The sequence below is a fragment of the Thalassophryne amazonica genome, chromosome 11 (assembly GCF_902500255.1).
Source record: "Thalassophryne amazonica chromosome 11, fThaAma1.1, whole genome shotgun sequence".
Taxonomy (NCBI): domain Eukaryota; kingdom Metazoa; phylum Chordata; class Actinopteri; order Batrachoidiformes; family Batrachoididae; genus Thalassophryne; species Thalassophryne amazonica.
The window spans coordinates 77,287,278-77,313,583 of record NC_047113.1 but is presented as its reverse complement, the minus strand read 5'-3'; the positions used below and the strand labels follow the sequence as shown (position 1 = coordinate 77,313,583).

The 26,306-nt window shown below is 42.0% G+C and overlaps 1 protein-coding gene across 1 annotated transcript in view; it reads left to right on the top strand.

Annotated features, from left to right (window-relative positions):
- The window catches only part of rnf4 (ring finger protein 4), a 55,053-nt gene extending 30,900 nt beyond the window's left edge, over positions 1-24,153 (top strand). The window contains exons 5-7 of the mRNA XM_034180959.1: positions 4,176-4,316; positions 23,726-23,777; positions 23,867-24,153. Coding sequence (XP_034036850.1) covers positions 4,176-4,316; positions 23,726-23,777; positions 23,867-24,016 — 343 coding nt within the window. The 3' untranslated portion in view covers positions 24,017-24,153. The remainder of the gene's footprint in view (positions 1-4,175; positions 4,317-23,725; positions 23,778-23,866) is intronic.
- The last annotated feature ends 2,153 nt before the right edge of the window (positions 24,154-26,306 follow it).

Below are 26,306 nucleotides of genomic sequence, written 5' to 3'. Positions count from 1 at the left end.
GGCTGGACTATTGTAATTCATTATTATCAGGTTGTCCTAAAAGTTCCCTGAAAAGCCTTCAGTTAATTCAAAATGCTGCAGCTAGAGTACTGATGGGGACTAGAAGGAGAGAGCATATTTCACCCATATTGGCCTCTCTTCATTGGCTTCCTGTTAATTCTAGAATAGAATTTAAAATTCTTCTTCTTACTTATAAGGTTTTGAATAATCAGGTCCCATCTTATCTTAGGGACCTCTTAGTACCATATCACCCCAATAGAGCGCTTCGCTCTCAGACTGCAGGCTTACTTGTAGTTCCTAGGGTTTTTAAGAGTAGAATGGGAGGCAGAGACTTCAGCTTTCAGGCTCCTCTCCTGTGGAACCAGCTCCCAATTCGGATCAGGGAGACAGACACCCTCTGTACTTTTAAGATTAGGCTTAAAACTTTCCTTTTGCTAAAGCTTATAGTTAGGGCTGGATCAGGTGACCCTGAACCATCCCTTAGTTATGCTGCTATAGACTTAGACTGCTGGGGGGTTCCCATGATGCACTGTGTGTTTCTTTCTCTTTTTGCTCTGTATGCACCACTCTGCATTTAATCATTAGTGATTGATCTCTGCTGTCTTCCACAGCATGTCTTTTTCCTGATTCTCTCCCCTCAGCCCCAACCAGTCCCAGCAGAAGACTGCCCCTCCCTGAGCCTGGTTCTGCTGGAGGTTTCTTCCTGTTAAAAGGGAGTTTTTCCTTCCCACTGTCGCCAAGTGCTTGCTCATAGGGGGTCGTTTTGACCGTTGGGGTTTTTCTGTAATTATTGTATGGCTTTTGCCTTGCAGTTTAAAGTGCCTTGGGGCAACTGTTGTGATTTGACGCTATATAAATAAAATTGAATTGAAAATCAATGTTAACATTTGGTACAGTAGTCTTTGTTTGCAATTACAGAGGTCAAACGTTTCCTGTAGTTTTTCACCAGGTTTGCACACACTGCAGAGGGGATTTTGGTCCACTCCTCCATACAGATCTTCTCTAGATCTTTCAGGTTTGGAGTTTCAGCTCCCTCCAAAGATTTTCTATTGAGTTCAGGTCTGGAGACTGGCCAGGCCACTCCAGGACCTTGAAATGCCCCTCCTTAGTTGCCCTGGCTGTGTGTTTGGGGTCATTGTCATGCTGGAAGACCCAGCCATGACCCATCTTACCAAGTTTTACGCTGGATGTTCTTCCTGACGCAAGTCCAGTTTCACCTGGAGAAACACACACAGCCGCTGGTGTTCCAAAGAGGTCTCCCATCCAAGTCCTAACCAGATCCTGCTCTGCTTAGCTTCTGAGATCTGACGGGACCAGGCTGACACAGAGCAGACCAGCTGCAACCAACCGCCATCATAAGCGCCTCAAAAGAGGGGGCATGTTCTGCACTCATGAGTCTGCATGAGTACCTGTCCCGGTACACCGCAGCCAGTCCTCCACCTCGGCGGCAGGGGCGGGGCTTCACTCACACAGCTCCACCGACCACTGAGGGATAAAGAGGGGCTAACTGTGTCTGTTAATTTTAATAGTTTGGACTTTAAGAAGAGTGAGTGCATCTGGTCCTGATAGCAACATTATGAATGACCCGTGTTTGCCTTTTTTGAAGAATAGTTAGTGATTTTTTTGATCTCATGTAGTTATTGTCCCAGATCTCTGCACAGTCATTGAAATCCGGTCAGACCGTGGAACAGTGTAGGATGTGGAGGGATTTGTGATCCAGAACATGTTTTGCTTTGTTTAACACTGAAATGGTTCTTGATAATTTTGTTTGTATGTATTTGATGTGTGGTTTCCAACTAATTTTCTCATCTATTATTGCCCCAAGGAATTTATTTTCATTAACCCTTTCAATCTGCACCCCGTCTATCTGCATTTGTACTTGCTCATTCCTTCTACACTTCTCAAATAATATTAGTTGTTTTTTTGTTTTTTTATGTAAGTTGAGTGATCATTTGTTTCACACTCCCAGCAGTCATAGAGTGCAAGGCGGGGTTCACCCAGAACAGGATGCCAGTCTGTCACAGGGCCACAAACAGACACACCCACTCACACACCTACGGATAGTTTAAAGTTTCCAGTCCACCTAACCCGCATGTCTTTGGATGTGGGAGGAAACTGGAGCACCCGGAGGAAACTCATGCAAACTCGGGGAGAACATGCAAACTCCACACTGAAAGGCCACAGGCGGGAATTGAACCCATGATCTCCTTGCTGTGAGGCAACAGTGCTAACCACTAAGCCACCGTGCTGCCCCCATTTGTTTCAGTCAAACCATATTTTCAGTTTGGTTATTTCTTCCGTGATTTCCTCCAGAACTATCTGCCAAGCTAGAAAACTCTTACAAACTAGTCAGGGCAGAATACTACTGGAGGAGTGATTTTTGAATAAGGAAAGTTGGGGGGTTGGGGGGTTGAACAAAATGGGTGCTGCACTCACTGCAATTTATTGTCTGGAATAGCCCCAGATTGCATTTCAGATCTTCTAGAATTAAAAAATTTTGGGTTTCTGCTTTTTTTTTTGTTTTTCACCACTTTCATCCCTGTATATGTTGAAGAATGATTTTCTGTTCTCAGGCGCTAAAGGCGACCTATTTTCAAATCTCCTTCCTGAAAGTTAAAATCGGTGTCGCCGACCGAATTACCCCCCCCCCCCAAAAAAAAAAAAATCGGCCACCCCTGCCTTCACTGCGCATGGTTACTTGGAGCGTCAGCAGCGATTCACAGATTATCACCTCGTTTCTGCTTCAAACTGCCTCCAGTCATTGTCTGTCTCAGCCACAGATATCTGAGGCTTTTGTACAACAATTATTTCCACATAAATTCAGCATTATTTCATCATAAAAGATGGAGGAAGCGATCAGAGCGCCACAGCAGCATGTTTGAGTCTTACTGAGTGTGACTCTCAACACCCAAAGTGATCAAAGGGGTTAATGTGATTATTAACCATCAGAAGTTGTTGTTGTTCATTCGGCTGCTCCTGGTTTTTTATTCGGGGTCGCCACAGCGGATACAGTCAGAGCCGCATTGGTAATAGGCACAAGTTTTACGCCAGATGCCCTTCCTGATGCAACTCCAGTTTTACCTGGAGAAACACACAGCCACTGGTGTTCCAAAGAGGTCTCCCATCCAAGTACTAACCAGATCTTGCGCTGCTTAGCTTCTGAGATCTGACGGGATCAGGCTGACACAGCAGACCAGCTGCGCATTAACCATCAGAAGTAAAACGTCGTAAATCATTCTAAAGTCAGTTCTAAGCAGAAACGAGGCAATAAATCAGTGAATCACTGCCCATGCTCCAAAATGACGCATGTACAGTGAAGGCAGGGGGCCTGACTTTTGGGTGGGGGGCGTTTGATTGGTGACACTGGAACAGGTTTGTTTGTTTGTTTTTTAGTTTAACATGTGTGTTAACGAGCTCTTCTAGAAAAGTCTGGTTCACACAACAAAATCACATTTCCCGCCATCGCTCCACAACACTGAAGTTCTGCCTTCATGTGAAAATGTTTTTTTAGTTTGATGAGGAATATGTTCAACAATCAGTCATCCTTCTTAGGAGTAAAGAGGTGTTGGGGAGGTGATGGTCTAGTGGTTAAGCGTTGGGCTTGAGACCAGAGGATCCTCTGTTCAAAACCCAGCTTGACCGGAAAATCAATAAGGGCCCTTCAGCAAGGTCCTTAATCCCCTAGTTGCACCCGGTGTGTAGTGGGCGCCTTGTATGGCAGCACCCTGACATTGGTGTTTGTGTGAATGTGAGGCATCATTGTAAAGCGCTTTGAGCGGCTGATGCAGATGGAAGAGTGCTATACAAATGCAATCCATTTACCATTTTAAAGTTAAATATTTACCATTTTTCAACAAATCTACAGATCTGACAGGGAAATCTGCATTTTAATGGTGCGGCATGCGCTTGGTGCAGAATGTGAAGATCTACTCAGATCATCTTCCGTGCTGACACAGTGCAATTTGTGCAGCCCAGAAAGAACAGATGGCTGCAGCAGCTGCACTGGGCTGTTTTCATAGCAGCTCTTCTTCGAGGAAGTGCTTCAATCCAGTCACAGGCACAAGTTGAGTCTGTGTTTGATTGTGTCCGTGGTGTTAAACCAGGACTCTGTCCAGGTTCTGTTCCTTTTGCCAGTCAGATGTGGATTTGCACTCATGGTTTGTGTTGCTTCATTCAGGTCGTCAGAGCCAGAGAACCAGCAGGACAGAGAGTTGTTACGTAGTGAGCAGTGACGTCAATGACGATGATGATGATGATGCTCCTGTTGTCCTCAGTGAAGCTGCATTGTCCACCCTCCGGGAGAACAGCAGAACCAGGTGATAGCTTTATCCTTGCTCTGTGTGGCCTCATAGTGGAAAAGCTGAGATTTACACAAGTTTGTGAATGGATTTCTGTCAAAATGTGTTTCTATGTTTCCTTTATTTCGTCATGTAAAACCGCAAGGTTCTCCCCAGACAATGGAATAACATCACTGCTGAGTGGCGTCATCTCGCGATGTTTTAGCGCCAGACTTGGTGAGAGTCTGATGACTTGCAAGTCCATTTTTGCAGGAAAATTTCACATAAACAACTTAAGCTCTTTATTTTATTGTGTTTACATCCAGATGACACATCCATGACACAACGCAAGCGATACACAAAGTCAGATGGTTAGAGGATGATCTCTGTATTTTTTTTGTTTCGTCTTGGAGGTGACCACAGCCCGTGGGCCGCGATCCCCAGTCTGTCTGGGAAGGGGGCACGCTGAGCTGCCAAAATCATAACATTTCCAAGTGTTTCTAGTAGCATTTTGTGGAGGCAAAAATGATTTTTAAGTCAGTGTCTGAGGCTGTTTGTGGAAATAAAGTCAAAGAATTGGCAAATTAAAATAACACGCTTTAATTTGAGGCCTCAAAGACACATGCAAAGTAAAAAAATCAGAACAGCAGGATTTTGAATGAGTGTATGTGCACAGCATTTCTGAAGGAGATCTTTTGTACATTCAGAGAAAGGTGGGGTTGCTGCAAATAGTCACATACACATTTTGTAGTAAATGAAACTTTGAGTTTCCCATGAAATCTCTCGCTGAACAATGAATGTTATCACAGTTTTCAGCCTTGGAGAAGAGACAGTGAGTTTGGTTTTTGAATGTACAATGTGAGTAGTCACATCGCATCGGAGCATCAGGCCGTACAGTGTGAGAACATTAATTGTGCGCTCTGAACCTGTACCCCCTGCGGTTTTGTTGCACAGTTTGAGCTGGAGCAAAGTGCAATGATTATGTGACATAAAGACAATGAATAGAGTTTAGGCAGGCTATCTGTAAGACATTAAATGAATAATTTTGACACTACAGTTTATATAAATTTGAGGAAAACATCCCAGCCCACACTTGAATGGAATGTACCATTAAGAGCTGAGCCGCAGATTATTTGCGAAGTTTACATAAGTGTGATGTCGTGTGATGATGACTCGTTTTAAGTAATAACAGTTCATGTTAATGCAGTCAAGGTAAAAGCAACAGCGGCTCTGCGCTGTGAGAAAACTTGATGCGCATGCACGGCCATTAATTGTGAACCCAGCCTGTTAGAAATGGTCTACCGGAGGCTCAGCATTGTGCATGCTTATACGAGGTCTGTTAGAAAAGTATCGGACCTTTTTATTTTTTGCAAATCCTGATGGATTTGAATCACGTGTGCAAGCATGAGCAAACCTTGAACCTTCCTGCGCATGCGTGAACTTTTTCACGCCTGTCGATTGCATCATTTTCTGGTAAGCAGCCTTTGTGTGAGGACATGTGCAAGCGCGCTCGGCGGATTTTCATTTCAAGGAAAAAGATGTAACGACTAGAGCAGCGCCGCATCAAATTTTGCCAGAAACTGGGCGACACCCAGGTGGAAACCATTCGGATGATTCAGACGGCTTAAGGTGACACTTCAGTCGTGTGACTATCTGAGAAATTGTGGAAGAGGTGGGCATGTCACAGCATGTCCTGTGAGACTTCAACACGAAGGCGCTTTTGCTCCACTGTCAGAAGTAGCATGAATTTCACAGCCACTCTTTTCATGGCCAAATCTTCTGTCTTCTACAGTGGAAATCTTCTACAGTGGAATGTACCAAAAAAGTGCTGATGTCCACTTCTTCTGCAATTTCTCGGACAGTCACACGACGGCCCCGCATCACCACAGCGTTCACTTTGGAATGATCTGGTCATTTCAGCATGTTGATGGCCGACCGGAGCATGGCGCACTCTCCACCGTTGTGCGGACGTCTTTAAACCTGTTGTACCGCTCCTTAATCTGTGTGATGCCCACAGGATCGTCACCGAGCGCACAGCACACGTCCCACACAAAGGCTGCTTACCAGGAAATGACGCAGTCGACAGCTGTGAAAAGTTCACGCATGCGCATGAAGGTTCAAGGTTTGCTCATGCAAGCATACGTGATTCAAATCCATCAGGTTTTTGCAAAAAATAAAAAGGTCCGATACTTTTCTAACAGACCTCGTAAGTGTTGTTATCAATGTAACAGTAAAAAATCTAAGAAATGCATCTGTGTGATCAGACAGCCTGAAAAACAGAGGAGAGGAGTGCATTCACATCCAAAATCCGACAGACTCTGAAAAGTTAAGAGTTTCGGAGTGATGTGTGTCGTCTCATCTCTGTACATAATCTGCAAATCTGAGCCACCACTTTCGAATGAAAGCTCAGAAACTTTGTAATTGGATGCAGCAGCGTTCATTTCACTCTCAGCGATTGGAATGTTTCTGCTTTTCCTAAAATGTACATCACTCTCCCAGAAATGCCATTTTCTGGGAATGCACCTGCTGAGCGAGAGGGATAATTATCAGCAAATACATCAGCGACCACCAATTATTGCCACATGTGTGCGGATAGACTTTAGGGCTGCCACGATTAGTCGACTAGACACCATTATATCAACTGTCACAATCATTGGCAACTAATTTAATAATCGAGGTCAAAGTTTATTTTTTTTAAGCTTTATTTTTTCCTCAAAACTGCTGCTATATCTTCTGCTGCCTTTCTGTCCTTGACGCAGATACGCAGTAGTGGTAATCAGGGTCAACTGTGATGTTACCGGAAAAGTTATGCCCAAACCATATAAATTGTTCAATTTCAATTTATTTTCATTTATATAGCAACAAATCACAACAAAGTTGCCTCAAGGAGCTTCACACAAGTAAGGTCTAACCTTACCAATCCCCAGAGCAAGAACACAGATGACAGTGATAAGAAAAAACTCCCTCTGATGATTTGAGGAAGAAACATCAAGCAGACCAGACTCAAAGGGGTGACCCTTTACTTGGGCCATGCTACAGACACAATTTACAAAACTTTTCACAAAACGAATATACAGGAAATATTGCCAGTGCACAGGACAGGAGGGTTTCAAAAACAGACACCACACCCATCTCTGGATGGAGTCACACCCCAAACAGAGAGGGAAAAAACAGAATCAGGCATCAGAAAGACACCAAATACAGTATAATTTGTCAGCATTAAATAACAAGAAAAACAGAAGAATACGAAGGTGATTGCCGGCCACTAGCCCTAAGCTTCACTAAAAGAGCGAGACTTTAGATAAAGTTGAGGCTGCACCAAGCTCCATTTCCTAATAAATGAATTAAGAGTAAAAAGCTTAGTAACATACTATGGCAGTATGCTAGCCATACGAAAGGGAAAATAAGTGCGTCTTAAGTCTGGACTTAAAAGTCTCGACAGAATATTACTGTTTTATTGATGCAGAGAGTAGGCCTGGGTATCAGTCAAAAATTTTCAATACTGGTACCAGTTTTGATACCTTCACTTCGATACCAGTTCCTGAACAATACTTTTTTCGATACCAATTTTATAAGATCAGTTCTAACAAAAAGATAATTACATTAAGCTGGGCTTACACTGTGCAAGTTTTGGCCCTTTTTCAGCCAATTTTTCTCTCTTGCGACAATTTTTTGGATTGCACCAAGTTTCAGCTTAATCGCGCATCCTGCATTGTGTAGTATACATGGAGTAAAGAGCTGCATTTAACCTCTCACGACCACCTCCCGATCGGCAGTTGTATGGTCGGATGAAAATCAAACCTGTTTGATATTCTGGTCGGCCGTCGTGAGGGTTCCGCGCTGTTGAAGTAGCGCTACAAGCGTCTCTCACACTGTGCATGTGCAAACACCGGAGAGAGCGTAAACAGTGATCATCTCTTTTGGAGAGCAGCTTCTGTTTCTTTCTCCCCCATTATTCTTCAACTCATTTAAAGTCTTTTTTTTTAAACTTTGTCTCCCATCGAGAGGTTTTGTAAAAATAAGAAATGTAAACAAAGTTTGGAAAAAAAGAAAGGAAAAAAAAAAGCTTCTATTTAAGTTTTGCTTGCAGGAAAACGAGTCCGACGTGTGGTTTTTGAACGTACAGTGTGAGTAGTCACATCGCATCAGAGCATCGGGCCGTACAATGTGAGAACATTAATTGTGCACTCTGAACTTTTACACCCTGCAGTTTTGTCCCACAGTTTCAGCTGGAGCAAAGTACAACGATTGAAAATATTGTACAGTGTCTGCCCAGCTTTACATAGTAAAAATCTTGTTTTATTTTTCAGCTTTGGTAATTTTCCTCTCCAAGCAGTTTTCTTACAGAAACAATAAGCAACAAATAATTTCCAGTGTAAAAGAATACTTGAAAACACTCTGTACTTTTTGTCAGAAGCATTTTGGAATTTTCAGACATTTTGGCATGGATGTCTCTCCATAGAATCTGAGCTGAGCTCAGCTGGCTGCTGCACGTCAGCGCAGAACATCTCATTTTGGGAGGAAAAAACTTTTTGATCGATTGCAGTTTATTGTTTGTATTACATTTGAGAAGAGGTCTCATTTGATTTAATCGGCAATTTGCTTTGAAATTATTAATTCCGAGTGGACTCTATCTTTCTAACGTGACTCGCACGGAAGAGAGCCGCGCAGCATTTGGAGCTGTTTGAATGGCACTTTTCTTTCTCGCATCAAGACAGGAGTCCCAGTTATTGACTTTAATCTGCACAAAAGTGACTCACAATTGACATTTTAATGACTCTGATAGGGGGTAAGAAGCGGATTTGCCGCTTCTGAAAGGCAGCGAAGCAAAGAACTGAAGCAGCGGGTTGGAGCAGTGCTTCATTGCTTCAAGCTTCAAAGCAATGCACGCATTAAGTTGTAGTTGAAGCGGAGTCTGGTGGTGGACATTTTAAATCAGGCTGCTCGTGTTCTGTAACGTCCACAGGTGGACTTGAATGCTGAGAGCAGGATGGCTACGGGACCACTCTTTTTGCACGTGATTAACCTCTGGGTACCAAAACTTGACACCGAAAGACGAGGCGTGTTTTGATACTTGGTACTACCAAAGCATTTCGGTCACTGCCACAAAACAACTGAAGTTCGGAACCCAGCCCTAGCAGGGAGATCATTCTACAGAACAGGGGCATGATAAGAGAATGCTCTGTGTCCCGCAGACTTTTTATTCACCCTAGGGACACAAAGTAGTCCTGGACCTTGAGAATGTCAAGCCCGGGCTGGTACGCAGGGCTTAATTAGGTCAGCTAAGTAGGGAGGTGCCAGTCCGTGAACAATTTCATAGGTTAGTAACAGAACCTTAAAATCTGATCTCACTGGGACAGGAAGCCAGTGAAGAGATGCCAAAATGGGTGTATTGTGGTCAAACTTTCTGCTTCCTGTCAAAAGTCTGGCAGCAGCATTTTGAACCAATTGGAGACCCCTAATGCTAGACTGGGGTAAACCAGAAAATAGAACATTGCAGTAGTCCAATCTAGAAGAGACAAACGCATGAATCAGGGTCTCAGCATCAGCTATAGACAGGACGGGATGAATTTTCGCTATATTTTGCAGGTGGAAGAAAGCAGTCCTCATAATATCTCTAATGTGGAGGTGAAAGGACAACATAGGATCAAAAATTACCCCAAGGTTCCTCACTTTGTCAGTGTGATGTATTACACACAAGCCTAGGCCAAGTGTTAGCTGGTCAAACTGTTGCTGATGTCTCACTGGACCAAGAACCGTCATTTCAGTCTTATCAGAGTTTAAAAGAAGGAAGTTGCTGGACATCCAGCTTATGACTGATGCAAGGCAATCTTCTCAGGATTTTATGTGTATGAGATTACCAGCAGTTATCGGAATGTATAACTGAGTATCATCAGCATACTAGTGAAAGGTATTTCCAAAATGCCGCAGTATGTGCCCAAGGGGTGCTATATAAAGGGAGAAAAGCAGAGGGCCTAAGACGGACCCCTGTGGAACCCCAAATTTCATTGTCACTAAGGTTAGGGGTAGTGTTATTGTACAAAACACAGTGAGAACGACTGGTCAGGTATGACATCAGCCATGCAAGGGCACTTCCAGTAGTCCCAAAATGATTCTACATTAATGGTTTCATTAGCCTTAGCACACACGTTATGTGTTTGCTGTAACGTTAAAACAGCGATGTCATGTTTTTACAGGAACTATGACAACGCTAATGTTTTATAATGCTACATTACAATGTTAAAAAAAAATGTTCCTCTTCAGTGGATGACTTTATCAAGCCAGCAACATGCACACCTCAGCAAGTAAATATCCTGACTGAGGCAATCTTCAACATGTTGGTGAGTGACATGAGACCCCGTCCATGGTTGGTGATCAAGGTTTCAATTGTCTTTATTTTTAGTTAGCACATGTCTTAAACACTTCAAGCTTGAAGCTAGTGATGGTTATGTAACAGCAGCTGCATCTTGGTGTATTAAACTGCAATTTACGTATGATCCATTTAGTCAACTAATTGGGCACCGCAGTCTCATTTGAGGGCGGGTGGTAAGGGGGTAAAATATGACACACATGACATAATTTCTCTACTTCCTGGGTACAAACCACGGCATTTTCAATGGGGTTTTGGGCAAATTACACACAAAGTGAAAATGCAAAGAAAAGGTGATGATGCGGTGTGAAAGTGGACCTGTGTTACGGTTTGTTTATGATCCGGAGCTCAAACATGTCAAGGAGGTTTTGCAGGCGAGATAAGATAAGACTTTATTGATCTCACAGTGTAGAAATTCACGTTATGTCAGCTCTTAAAAAAACACACACAAGATGGGTGAGAATAGAGGAAAATGTGCAAGGGTAAGCAGTAATAATAATACTTGTAACAATACAATAAAATAAAAAAAATGAGGTAGAAATAGAATATGTATCAGGTAGAAGTAGAATATGAGAACGGAGCTGCGCTGGTTAGCTGTGTAGGCTAACACTTATGACACAACATCTCCCACTCGCTTTGTCTTCCCTTCTCCATTGGGAACTGAAAAAAAAAACACTTTTCGCGACTGCTTTGGTGATTGCAGCTGAAAACAAAACAGTACACCATTTGTCCATCTGAAGTTATGCTTTGTATATACGAGGTCTATTAGAAAAGTATCCGACCTTATTATTTTTTTCAAAAACCATATGGATTTGAATCACGTGTGATTACATCAGACATGCTTGAACCCTCGTGGGCATGCGAGAGTTTTTTCACGCCTGTCGGTTACGTCATTCGCCTGTGGGCAGTCTTTGAGTGAGGAGTCGCCCACCCTCTCGTCGTTTTTTCATTGTTTAGGAATGGCTCAGAGACTACTGCTTTGTTTGATCAAAATTTTTTCAAAACTGTAAGGCACAACTGAGTGGACACCATTCGATAAATTCAGCTGGTTTTCGGTAAAAATTTTAACAGCTGATGAGAGATTTTGGTCTGTAACTGTCGCTTTAAGGACGGCCCACGGCGCCTGACAGCAATCTGCGCTTCGAGGCAGCAGCGTCTCGCCGTTTCAAGTTGAAAACTTCCACAATTTCAGGCTCTGTTGACCCAGGAAGTCGTCAGAGAACAGCGAACTTTCAGAAGAAGTCTGCTTGAGGAGTTTATTCGGACATTCCATTGTTAACGGACATTTTGTAATGAAAGAACGTGCGGGCAGAGTCGCATGTTGGGCTGGACCCGACCGCGGGGGGTCGCGACAGGAAAACACCTCCGTTGGAAACCTTAACGGGCAAGTTGGAACATGCCCAAGCTGTTAAACAATTTCTCAGTTACTCACTTGTTGAAAGCCATCAAAAGCCGCCTGAATTTTACAAATGGTTTTCAACACGGAGGTGTTTTTCCTGTCGCGGCGCACACAGATTCGCCGAGTCATCACGGAAACGACGCTGCGAATTTACGCACGTCTTTCACTAAAAAATGTCCTTAAACAGTGGAATGTCCGCATAAAGTCCTCATGCCGGCCTCTTCTGAATCTTCTCTGTTCTCTCACGACATCCTGGGTGAATTAAGCCTTAAATTAGGATGTTTTCAGGTCGAAACAGGCTGACGACGGCGCCTGGAAGCGCTGCAAGACGTCCCGCTCCGTGGGAAGTCCTTACACCGACAGAAACACCCCATAATCTCTCATCAGCCGTTAAACTTTTCACCGAAAACCAGCTTAATTTCTCGAATAGTGTCCACTCGGATATTCCTCACAGGTCCAGAAAAAATTTTGATAAAGCAACGCACGTCATCTCGAGCAGCGTGTGAAACAAAAGAATTCAGCCGAGAGGGCGGGACCACATCTCACTCAAGGCCTGCCCACAGGGAAATGACGTCACCGACACGCATGCGCGCGAGGGTTCAAGCATGATTGGTGTAATCGCATGTCATTCAAATCCATATAGTTAAAAAAAAATAAAAGGGTCGGTTTATTATCTAATAGACCTCGTATTATATATATTGCACAACGGGAGCCAAGGTCCTCATAAGTGGGTAAAATCCCATAATATCATGCAGGGTTCAAACAAGAATGAGGTGCCCTATTACAAAATAATTGGTCAATTTTTTTTTATTTTTTTTTTTTGAGCAGACTGTAAGATACATTTGTTACAGTGATATACAGAAATTGCTCATTTTTTATATTATAAAGACAACAAATGAAGAAAAAACATGACACTTAACATAAAATAACACAAGAAACCTGATACCTACTCAACCCCCCCCAGCCCAACTGTTGTTATGATGATAAATGATAAAATGATAAAGAGCACAAGTCCAATAATACTTTTTATGACTGCAAAAATGTAGAGAGAGGTGTCCATATTTTGTCAAACAAAGAGAGCCTGTCAGAGAGATTATACCGTATTTTTTCCAGATGTAATGTATTTACAAGGTCATTAAGCCACAGTTTTAGAGGAGGGGCATCACTGTTTTTCCAATGGGTCAGAATAAGTTTCTTAGCAATAATTATGCAATATGATATAAAACATTTCTGTGTGTTGTTTAGTCCCACAATATTATCATAGATGCCCAAGATAATTAATAAAGGGTCGGGTTTTATATGGATATGGAGGATCTGAGCCATATGGTGAAAGATGTCAGTCCAATACTTCTGAACTTTAGAGCAGAGAATAAAACTGTGGCTTAATGTAGCAACATCTATGGCACATTTCTCACAGATAGGAGAGATATTGGGATAGATTTTATGTAACCTGTCTTTAGAGTAATGTAAACGATGTAAGGTTTTGAACTGAATCAGACAGTGTCTTACATTGTAAGAGCACTTGTGAATATTCTCCAAGCTTTCTTCCCATTGTTCATCAGTGATTTGAATATTCAACTCCTCTGCCCATTTAGACTTAATAAGGTATGAATTTGTGGGGGTCATTGACATCAAATTTCCATATGTACGAGAGATAAATCTCTCAGTACTAGGTGAAAGTTGAAGGCAATCATCAAGGCAAGAACTGCTAAGACTTTCAAAGCCCTGTACAAATTTCCTGAAGAAATCTCTTATCTGCAGATATCTGAAAAAGTCTTTCCCTGGTAGTTTATATATCTCTTGTATCTGGGTGAGAATAGAGGAAAATGTGCAAGGGTAAGCAATAATAATAATACTTGTAACAATACAATAAAATAAGAAAATGAGGTAGAAATAGAATATGTATGAGGTAGAAGTAGAATATGAGAACGGAGCTGCGCTGGTTAGCTGTGTAGGCTAACACTTATGACACGTCTCCCACTCGCTTTGTCTTCCCTTCTCCATTGGGAACTGAAAAAAAAAAACACTTTTCGCGACTGCTTTGGTGATTGCAGCTGAAAACAAAACAGTACACCATTTGTCCATCTGAAGTTATGCTTTGTATATATTATATATATTGCACAACGGGAGCCAAGGTCCCCATAAGTGGGTAAAATCCCATAATATCATGCAGGGTTCAAACAAGAATGAGGTGCCCTATTACAAAATAATTGGTCAATTATCAAAATCAATAAGTCAATTATCAAAATAATCACTTGTGGCAGCCCTAATAGACTTACAGTCATGAATACTTTGATGTTGTGTTGCTAATCAGGACGTTAAATAGTGCGTGCACAACATATCCTTGTTTGTGGCTTTTTTTTTTTTCTTTTCTTGTTATGCCCCGTGCTGTGCTTGCGCCGTGAGGCAGGGCATATAGCATCTGGGTTGTCCGTCCTTCCGTCTGTTCGTCTGTCCGTCTCTCTGTCCGTCCGGCCGGCCACAATTCGTTTGCCACAACGTAGCTCAGCACCTATTGCTCGCAAAAACTTCATATTTGGTGGGTATTTGCCTTGGAGGAGTACTTCGCATGGGTTCGAAGGCCGGGGACCTTGACCTACTTTTCAAGATCACCAATGGTCACAACTGCCAAATCCTTTGCTGCAATGTAGCCGAGCACCTATTGCTTACAGAAACTTCATATTTGATGGGTACATGTCTTGGAGGAGTACTTCGCATGGGTTCGAAGGTCGGTGGCTTTGACCTACTTTTCAAGGTCACCAATGGTCACAACTGTCAAATCCTTCGCCTGAAATTTGTTCGCCGCAATGTACCTTGGTACCTATTGCTTGCAAAAACTTCATATTTGGTGGGTACATGCCTTGGAGGAGTACTTCACATGGGTTTGGAGGCCGGTGACCTTGACCTACTTTTAAAAAATTACCAATAGTTGCATTTGTTCGAAGACCGAATTTTTATGGTCACTGTTGGCCACATCCTCGAAATAAATATAATGCCAATCTCCATTTTTTTCCACTGTGTATCCCAGTTTACATCAAACAGGTTCAACCAAATACCTACCCCACACATGTACATATTACTGCACTTTACATGGAATATAGTACGCGCGTGGGGCATTTCGTGACAAATGTCTCAAGTTGTTTTTTTTTTTTTTTTTTAGATCTAAGGATAATTTCTGGGGTTATTTTTCCATTCTTCTTACAAGAAGGAAGGCATAAGTACTTTTAAGTCTGCATAAATTCCTTTCAGTATTAAATTTTGTTATTTCTTACATGCAAGTTCATCATTTGCACTTACATTTTTTTCAAGGGAGGAAAGCTGGACCTTTTATTTATTTATTTTTTACTCTGGAGGGGTGTCAAAATCTGAATCACAAGGATAAAGTGAGAATTTCACTCAGTTTGACGACGTAAGTGAATCAGACCATTTTGAAAATATTTCAAAAAGTAATCTACAGCACATCATAGAGACTCAGTTTGCCTGTTTCATGCTCAGCTGTCAATGAAAAGTGGCTTTGCTTGTTGAAAAAACCATGGACTCGATTAACATTAAAATAATAATGATAATTATTTTAATGTTAATCGAGTCCATGGTTTGTTGTTTTTGCAGGTTATATGATTTATATGATATTGCATCAGTTTCCAATGATTCACAAGTTCAAAAGACTTCTCATTGGCAATAGTTATCATGTCTTTAAGTGTATTATTTACAAAAAGCAGAAAGGGTGCAATTATTGATTTGTTTTATATGACACACTTAGAATTTGATGAATGTAGAATGAAAACAATGAAAGCAGAATTAAAGTCAGTTAATGCAGACAGTCTAAGTCCACTTAGTCTAAGTGGAAACTTATTACAGACATATTCAGACAACTTTATTGATCCCTAAAAGGGCAATTCATTTCACACCCAGTTACCTCAGACAAAAATACAGCAATTAATCCACAGTTATTACTAGTTGAACGTAATAATGACATGTCAGAATTAAAACAACCGCACAGATACATTTGTTTATGTATGCTAAACTTTGAAACAGTCTCTCATCCAAATTTAGGCAGTGTGAGCATGGGGGGGGGGGCAAGCTTGGGGAGCAGCAGAGAGCTGCTGCAGCTAAAGCCGCGTTGCCTCCTGGAGGAGGAAGGGAGTGGCATGAGCGGGGGCCAGGATGGGGGGGCAGAAACACAAAGGAAGGGTAGGGGTGGAGGCATATGTCATCTGTGCAGCTGAGTTTATATCAGTCTCTGTCCATGTGTGAGTGGCCTTGACGACAGCCGCAGAAGGCTGTGGGGGGGAACAGATGAAGAGGGAGCCGAATATCTTCACCAAGGCCGTTGAATCCTTCAGGCTGGGTATTTTAACCTTCTGTTGCTGATAAGGCTGCCATGTTTGGGTTAAGCAGAGAGGCACAAAATTCAATACGGTCTCTCTTTAGCCATCCAGATCCAATTGTGAATATTGAACTGGTCTTCAACATAAATTCCTTTGCAGGGCAGAGAGTTGCTCCAAGATGGTTTCCAACTTGCAAATGTTTGTGCAGTCTGAGGTTGTCCGCCTTACCCACCTCGTTAATTATGACGGACAGATGTGAGGTTGTGGTAGTGTGGCAGCCTTCTTTCCAATTTTCCGGTAGGTCAGGGCAGCACCTACCATAAAGGCAAATAAGATTAAATAAATCCTCGACGTCTTCCATGGAAAGTGGTGCCAAGTACACAATACGCCATTTCTCCCAGGCATTGAGAACACAGCCCGCAGGATAGGTTCGATCTGGGCACGCAGGGTCCCCCAGCCCTGATTTCCTTGTTGAAAATATTATGTGAATAGTGTTGAGAGACCAGCTGATCAATCCCATGGTTAATCCAAATGTAGTTCTAAGAATTCACAGTCTGGTGAGGTTGGGACTTTGAATGTTGGGGCAGAGATAGAGGAAAAAAACACAGAAGGAGAGGAGGAGATGCGACCGCCCTCACCGGAGTTCCAAGCAGAAACAAGATAGGCTTTAAACAAGATAGTAAATAAATTTGAATGAAATCAAGATTTGAGCCATATTTTGTTCCAGAATAACAGCCAAATACCACTGTGTTTTAAACCAAGAAAAACTGACCAAAGTTCTCTCAGAATGCAACAAATTGTGCAGAGTAGCAGCATGACAAGTCAAGGAAAAAAAGTCACATGACTCAGTGCTGCCATCTTGGGTTCAAAATAGCATTGGCTGTTAATGTGTCTGCATGTTAATCCAGCTATTTTATTTATTTATTCGCTGAAAATGATGGGTTGTTGTGCATTTGGAGGCACAAATAGACACAACAAGGGCTTCAAGATGTACAGATTTCCTTCAGATCCAAAGAGAAGAAAAATTTGGGAAAATAAAGTCAGCGTGGGATGGAAGCGACTTCATCATCAAAGCTTTGAAAGGTAAATTTATTGTTCAGTCCCATGTACAGAAGAACTCACCTAAACCGTCATCATATAAACCAGATATTCCCAGTCACCGGACAAAAAAAAGACCAGTTTTTTATTATTGTTTTCCATGTAATAAACACTGCATATAATGGTGTTTGTATCACAGACTTTTACTAACATCCGATAAAATGTCCCGTCCGATCACAATGTATTTCCATTAAAAACCCTGAGCCGTCTGGACGCGCACAGTAACAGAGCTCTGACACTTGCCAATTTGAGGAAAGTGGGATCTGAGTCATTTCTGTGATTAAAAGTCCGACCATTTATTTTTTCACACCGTGCTTAGATTCAGACCCGCAGTCTGACATGCACCTGTTAAAACAAACACAAAAGGCTGTGATTTGACACTTTTCTGCTTTCAGTGCTTCATCTGGCATCATATTATAATAGTTTTTTCAAGTGCGCACACTGATTATATTTCAGGATCACATATATTTGGTAGAAAAGTCCACAAATTTACAACACTGAGTTGGAAAAAAAAAAGAGGAAAATGTACAGCTTACCTTTGATTTGGAGGTGATGATTGTAGAAAGAAAAGCTTGTTGAGGGTCAGATTAGTCCAAAATAATGCATAATCCAGAGACAGAGAACTTTAAAACTGTGACACACGTCATTGCATAACACAGAGTTACAGAGCTGCAGCTGCATAAATCAGGCTTTAAATTAATTAAATAAATCATCATAAATTGTAAGTTTATGTAAATTTGATAGCTTAACTATTTTTATATTTATTTTGATAGCATCTGTACCTGGATGTGTTGCTGTATGAGGTTAAATGACTTTAAAAATGTTGAAAAGGGGACCTTGTCCCTGCGGTGCTCGTGCTGTGAGGTTTAGTCACACAGGTCGTCCACTCACAGAAAAAAGGCTCAGCTAAATGACATGAGACACCATTAATTTTTGAGGCATCATGTTTTGTGCAGTAATACTATGAGACGTAATTCTAGTATTTTATTATACGAGTATGGTATGTGATTTTGCCAACTTCTGATTGGCCCATTCTCCACTTTCTGAGCTGTACCACATGCCGAGTTGACTGCTGGTGGAGCCGAGTACACCTCACGTGCAGCATAGCCCTAGCCAATCGAGCGACGGCTTCTATCGATAACGCTCAATCAAATAACGCTATACAATGCCTACTTTGGCTGTCAGTTTGTTGACAAGATTCTACATGATGCCTGTGTGTATATACGAGGTCTATTAGATAAGAAACCGACACTAACTATATGGATTTGAATGACGTGCGATTACACCAATCATGCTTGAACCCTCGTGCGCATGCGTGAGTTTTTTCACGCGTGTCGGTGACGTCATTTCCCTGTGGGCAGGCCTTGAGTGAGATGTGGTTCAGCCCTCTCGGCTGAATTCTTTTGTTTCACACGCTGCTCGAGACGGCGCGCGTTGCTTTATCAAAATTTTTTCTGGACCTGTGAGGAGTATCCGAGTGGACACTATTCGAGAAATTTAGCTGGTTTTCGGTGAAAAGTTTTAACGGCTGATGAGAGATTATGGGGTGTTTCTGTCGCTGTAAGGACTTCCCACGGAGCGGGACGTCGTGCAGCGCTTCCAGGCGCCGTCGTCGGCCTGTTTCGACCTGAAAACATCCTAATTTAAGGCTTAATTCACCCAGGACGTCGTGAGAGAATAGAGAAGATTCAGAAGAGGCCGGCATGAGGACTTTATGCGGACATTCCACTGTTTAAGGACATTTTTTAGTGAAAGACGTGCGTGCAAATTCGCCGAGTCGTTTCCGTGACGACTCGGCGAATCTGTGCGCCGCGACAGGAAAAACACCTCCCTGTTGAAAACCATTTGTAAAATTCAGGGGCTTTCGATGGCTTTCAACAAGTGAGTAACTGAGAAATTGTTTAACAGCTTGGGCATGTTCCAACTTGCCCGTTAAGGTTTCCAACGGAGGTGTTTTTCCTGTAGCGACCCCCCCCCGGTCGGGTCCGGCCCGACATGCGACTCTGCCCGCATGTTCTTTCATTACAAAATGACCTTTAACAGTGGAATGGCCGAATAAACTCCTCATGCCGACTTCTTCTGAAAGTTCTCTGAGGACTTACTGGGTCAACAGAGCCTGAAATGTGGAAGTTTTCAACTTGAAACGGCGAGACGCTGCCGCCTCGAAGCGCAGATCGCTGTCAGGCGCCGTGGGCCGTCCTTAAAGCGACACTTACACACCAAAATCTCTCATCAGCCGTTAAAATTTTTACCGAAAACCAGCTGAATTTATCGAATGGTGTCCACTCAGTTGTGCCTTACAGTTTTGAAAAATTTTTTATCAAACAAAGCAGCAGTCTCTGAGCCATTCCTAAACAATGAAAAAACGACGAGAGGGTGGGCGACTCCTCACTCAAAGACTGCCCACAGGCGAATGACGTAACCGACAAGCGTGAAAAACCTCTCGCATGCCCACGAGGGTTCAACCATGTCTGATGTATAATTGACCTTTTGATGTGTGAATCGATCTTTGGCAATTAAAATGAGAATCGATTTGAAATTGGCAAATCAGTCTTTTCAACCCAGCACTATTTTAAGACATAACGTTTACAACATCACTCAGGGTCTCCACCTCTCACTGTAACCGTTGTCACACACTCATCGGTCCCCCCTAAAAATCGGTTCATCTGCCTTCACTAATTATTAGGCATGTGGAGATTAATTGATATTAATCTGTATCTAGAGCACGTGCGATGCAAGTGCATCAGTTCATTCAGTGTGCATCGATTCACTTGACAGGTTGCATCGTGTTGCATCGCTTGCTGTCTGCTTGCATTGATTTTTTTATTTATTTTTTCCAGAGGCACGGTGAATGCACCGCGGACGGTTCGGGCCACTGGAGTGGCCGTTGTTTTGAGGGTGTCTATCGAGAAAATGATTATTTCTCTATGTTGATTGCAGACTGCAGCAGGTCTGCTTGAAGCAACGAAGCAGCGCTTCATAATAATAATAATAATAATAATATCCTGTTTTGTGGGACTAAGTGCGCAGCTCCAAAGAGCTGTGCTGATTTCCGTCTGAATTAATAACTTCAGAGCGAATCGCCGCTTTAAATCAAATAACACCCCTTTCCAAACGTTGTAATACAAACAATTAACTACAACCGATAAGTACCGGTCCCCCCACCCCCCAAAATGAGACCTCCTCCGTTTCTTATGATTTTCATCCTGGCATGCAGCAGCCAGCTGAAGAGCTCAGCTCAGAGTCTATGGTGTTACATTTGTGTCATTAATACCTGAAAGACAAAAACTACAAATTTTTTTTATTTCTATTTCTGGCCAGAGATCAAGGATCCAGTGACAATTTCATATTTATTTACTTTAAGACTCAATACAGTGTTGCTGACATAGAAAACCTGTAAAGCCTACTTTTAGTACAGAGAAAATTCATAAGAGGTATCGATAATGGCATTGATAAATAAAATCTTATCAGTACGCATCCCTAATCAAATCGCATCGTATCACATTGTGAGGAATTGAATCGCCATGAAATGCATATCAAATCGCTTCAAATCTGGAACGGGGTGAATCGTAACAAATTGTATCGTTATATGTATCATATTGCTGCTAGTGTATCGAGGTGCGTATCGAATCATTGTCAGTAATGAGATTCACATGCCTACTGCGCATGCATCATTTCGGACCATCAGCAGAGATTCACAGATTATCGCCTTGTTTCTGCTTCAAACTGCCTCCAGTCATCATCTGTCTTAGTGACATATCTGAAGCTTTTGTACAACAATCATTTCCACATAAATTCAGGATTATTTCATCATAAATGATGGAGGAGCGCAGGAGCAGGACATCGGAGTCTGAATCTCTACACCCAAAGCGATCAATGGAAATAATGTAGTTTTTAACCATCAGATGACAAAGTAAAATCTCTTAAATCATTGTAAAGTCAGTTTTAAGCAGAAACGAGGAGATAAGCTGTTAATCACTGCTGACACTCTGAAAATGAACTGCATTTATATAGCGCTTTTCCATCTGCATCAGACGCTCAAAGCGCTTTACAACAATGCCTCACATTCACCCCGATGTCAGGCTGCTGTCATGCAAGGTGCCCACTACACACCAGGATCAACTAGGGGAATAAGGACCTTGCCCGAGGGCCCTTAGTGATTTTCCGGTCAGGCTGGGATTTGAACAGAGGATCCTCTGGTCTCAAGCCCAATGCTTTAAACCATAGACTATCACTTTCCCTCTGAAATGAAGCATGCACAGTGAAGGCAGGGGGCACAGATTTTTAGCAGGGGCCGTGTTGTAGGGGAGACCATTCAGTCTGCGACGCTGGCACTCAGAGTACACTTGATGCATCCACTAGCTGCTATTGTTGTTGTGTCTGTTTGGAGTATTTTGCTACAAACACAGCAAATAATCTCTTGTTGTGTGGTGAAATGTCCTTACGGATCATCTAAGACATCTCTGTTGTAATGTTCACACTGAGTGAAACTCTTGTCAGATTTAATGTTGCATGCTAACGCTGCTAGCACTTTTACTAGCCATCTGTAGCTTCATCCTTTAGGATCCGGTAATGTATGATTATTGTGAAAATAAGTGGCTCTTAAATTTTAACATCCACACCAAAGTAAATCATGACAGTCACCACATAGTCCCCAAAAATATGATTTAATAAACACCCGAGCCCAGGTTAGCCTGTTAGCTGGTTCACACTTGGAGAATGGGGCATGTTGAGGCTTCTTTCATCATGCACGGAGTCACCCGTGCCCCACCCCTTTATCCATTTATGGGTTTGTTGACCTTAGTCACCATTTTTGCTGTTTTTATCTCATAACTCCAGAACATTCAGTCATAGATAGTCCAAACTATACCTTTTTGGAATCTTTATGATTGAACAAATAATGTGGTATGCTTTTCAAAATTACTAGAACAGTTTTTTTTTTTTTTTTTTTACTCCAGGTAATTCTTAATTGCAAATAAATGCAAATAAATTATTAAAAAGAAAATCATACATTGTGATTTCCGGATTTTTTTTTTTAGATTATGTCTCTCACAGTGGACATGCACCTAAGATGAAAATTTCAGACCCGTCCATGATTTCTAAGTGGGAGAATTTGCTAAATTGCAGGGTGTTCAAATACTTATTTTCCTCACTATAAGTATTGTTTAGCCACCTTAAGTAAATAATTCATATCCATCACTGATGTCCACTTTTATTCCATAAATAACTAATGCAGAGGGATTTATGATTTTTAAATACTCATTTACAGCTACTTTTGTTAAACACAGGAACAAACTAATAACAATAAAACACTATTCCATGCAGCATATGTTCACATTTGGGCTGTTTGTATATATCGGAAGAAAATAAAAAATGAAGCACTTGCCAGGTCCTCTAGGTGTAAAATAAACTTAGAGTGTATGTCCATGGCTCATTGAGGTTTCAGTGTAAACTCACACCTGCTGTAGAAATCCATCCACATGAAGAAAAAAATATCCTCCATGTGTTTTTCCCTTTTGTGAACCATTGGATAAAAGAGTGTTTCCAGTTGTTGACGAGGCTCTTTTTTGAGTTTTTGTGTTCTGTTACTGTGAAATTCAGAGTAATACACTGCGTCTCTCACACACCACTCCACTCTGCCTGAGCAGAGAAGCATTGGCCATGTGACATTCTTTGGCCTCTAGGATTGTCTATGAATGAGAGATAGTCTCCAAACAAGATGCATGCTTTTGCCGAGAACACGCACTTTCAGGAAGTGGTTGAATGAAGCCTCTGTGACATACCATCTCTGATCTGTTTATAGAAACGTGAGGAAAAGTAGATCATGAGGCTGGGGCGCGTCATTGGGGCTCAGAGGGTTCAACAACAGATTGTTGTGAGCTCCTTCACAGCAGTTTAGCTGCATTTTTTTCTGCCTGTTCCACTATTAAGCTAAAAAAATATTTCTGTGTTCTCGATTGTGTGACAGAACAGCTCCATTCTAAGAGTACCATTTTTCCCCTCTATGGTCTCATTTGCGGTGTGTACTCTGCACTGGGGCACTATGACACCGTCTGAGCTGAGTCCAAAATGCTGACGGATTGCATTCATGAAGGAAACGTGTTCATGGTTCAGTGCTGCATGTTTATTTGTCTTTGTTCCACCCACAGCTCATTGGCTCAGTCAGGCCACTCAGGAGCTGAATCAGGTTTGTGTGTGTGGATGAGGAGAACCAGGATCAGCAGAACTGAACAGAACTGTGTTGTGTTTTCAGAGTGACTCCAGGAACAGTCAGCTGCCCCGTCTGTATGGACACCTACACTGAGGTGAGACTTCAGTTCTGTGCTGCAGCATCAGTCCAAGCTACAGCGCCCCTACTGCTCAGAGAGCTAACTTGTCGATTCCTGTGTGTCAGATTGTGGACAGTGGCCGGCTGGTTGTTTCAACAAAATGTGGACACATTTTCTGCAGCAAGTGCCTGAGAGACGCACTGCGCCAGTCGCACACCTGTCCTATGTGTAGAAAGACCCTGACCCACCGCCAGTACCACCCCATTTACCTCTGAGACGCATCTGGAGCGGGCTCCACCTTTCACATTGTTGCTGAAACTAAATTTCTTGTTGCTCATTTCTTTTTAAGTTCTCTGTTTTGTTTTTGCTGTTGCTAATTCATGTTGAAATAAAGTTGAATGAATTATTTCTACCCGGTTCTTTTATGTAAGATTCTGCCCCTTAGTAGAGAAGCTTGAATCTTCGACTGGACTGGGTTGCTTGACGTGAGGATGTTTCGCTTCAAATCACAGAAGCTTCCTCAGCTAAAATTCTTGTTCTGGTAGTCTGACATCTGTCTTGACTCTTGTAGAGAAGAATAAACCAGAAGCCAACAAAAGCTGGAGTTTTTTAACCTAACCAGACCCCTCCTACCGAGAGGCCGACTGCTATAGGCTAGTGACTAAACAATAGCTCTAATTAGCACCTATTATGCTCTAGTTAGCACTCTCCTAATGATGGGATGGAAGCCTCCCCTGATGGCTCCCTTGATGACTCTCCTGATGATGTGAATGACTCATTACCATGAACAAAAGACAAACTGCTTTGACCTGAGTACCCCATTGTAAACAGGGGACAAAGCGTGTCTGAGACCCGCCCCCCGGTTAAGGCTGGGTTTCAATTGTTTTACAAAGAATGCTTCCTTGACACCTCTCTCAAACCATTTCTTCTCTCTGGCTAAGATTTTAACTTCCTTGTCCTCAAACGTGTGGTTAGTGTCTTTCAGATGGAGATGAACTGCAGATTGAGGTCCACTGGCGACCTCTCTGCGGTGCTGGTACAGCCTCTTGTTTAAAGGTTGCTTAGTCTCACCTATGTAGTGTTCATTACAGTTTTCCTGACATCTGATACAATACACTACATTGCTCTGTTTGTAACTAGGGATCCTGTCCTTAGGGTGAACTAATTTCTGTCTCAAGGTGTTAACCGGTTTAAAGTAACCGGTTTCAAACACACTGTCACCTTTATACACCTTTCAAACACACTATTGTCTAAAAACTATTTATAAACCACTCACCGTTTCTTGCTGAAATAAGCGCCCAATTTTCCTTGCACAACCTTTTTCCTGGATGCCATGATCATCGACTCGACTGACGCCGTTTGTTTGATCCTGTTTGAATTTTCCTATGTACACCTGCGTGGTGCAATGGAATCAAATCAAAAGCTGTGTTCACCGCAGGGTCACGTTTGACACTATTCAAGATTTTTTTTTTTTTTTTTTTTTTTACTGATGACGAACGATGCGTAAAAAAATCTGACCGATGTAATTGCATCGGTCCAAACCGGTCTGGATCCAGGCCTGATGGCACCAATTGTTATATCTACCCGGTTCTTTTATGGAAGATTCTGCCCCTTACCAAAAACCAAATTCCTCATTGAGTTTATTCATGGTCATGTTAGAAACCAGGCCTGGGACCCTCACAGTGTCCATCTTGTGAAAGGCCCCTAAAATGAGACACTTTTTATACCTTATGGGTGTTAACAATGGGTGTGGTTTAGTCTCACATTTCTAATGTTACTGCATTTCACCAACAGGGGAAGAGCTCCCTGTGTCTGAAATTTGGACACATGATCAATCAATCAATCAAGTTTATTTCTAGAGCCCTTTACGACACTCAAAGTGACCAAAGTGCTTTATAACAATTTTAAAACAAGACATAATAAAAACAAATATCCAACAATAAGACCATTACAGAAACAAATATAAAAAATGCATAAAAACAATTAATAGCATAAAGTGCCATCATGCTACTGAGTGTTAAAAGCCAGCCTGAACAAATGCGTCTTCAGCCTGGACTTAAAAAGCTCTAAGTCAGAGATGATTCTCATTTCAGGGGCCAATTTAGTAATAATAAAATAAAACTTAAACTTGTATTTTGCAGAATTTCCAAACAAATACCACAAATACTTGATAGCTAACATAAAATAATTAGCACAGATATTATCTAACAATGGACCTCTAACCTCACTGTGACCTACTTGAACTGAGCTGCTTTGTCACCTTCTAGAAGGCTCTGGATCACAGGACCGATGAGTCACAGTCAGCTGCTGATTGGCTGGAAACCTTGCATACTGAGGAAACCTCAGAGCAAGTTGTGTAAATTAAAAGGGAGATTATTAAATTCATGAGTTAGTTTAAAAGGAGTTGAGAAAATGTCTTATATTTGAAATTTGAATTTAGCAAAATCACGTCCCAGCGACCTGACAACAAACAACTGTACAATGATGCAGCAAAATATACCTGTACTTAGTTAGTCACGTGACCAAGCAGGGACATTCCCCTGAAAAGTGCCTAGTCATTTATCA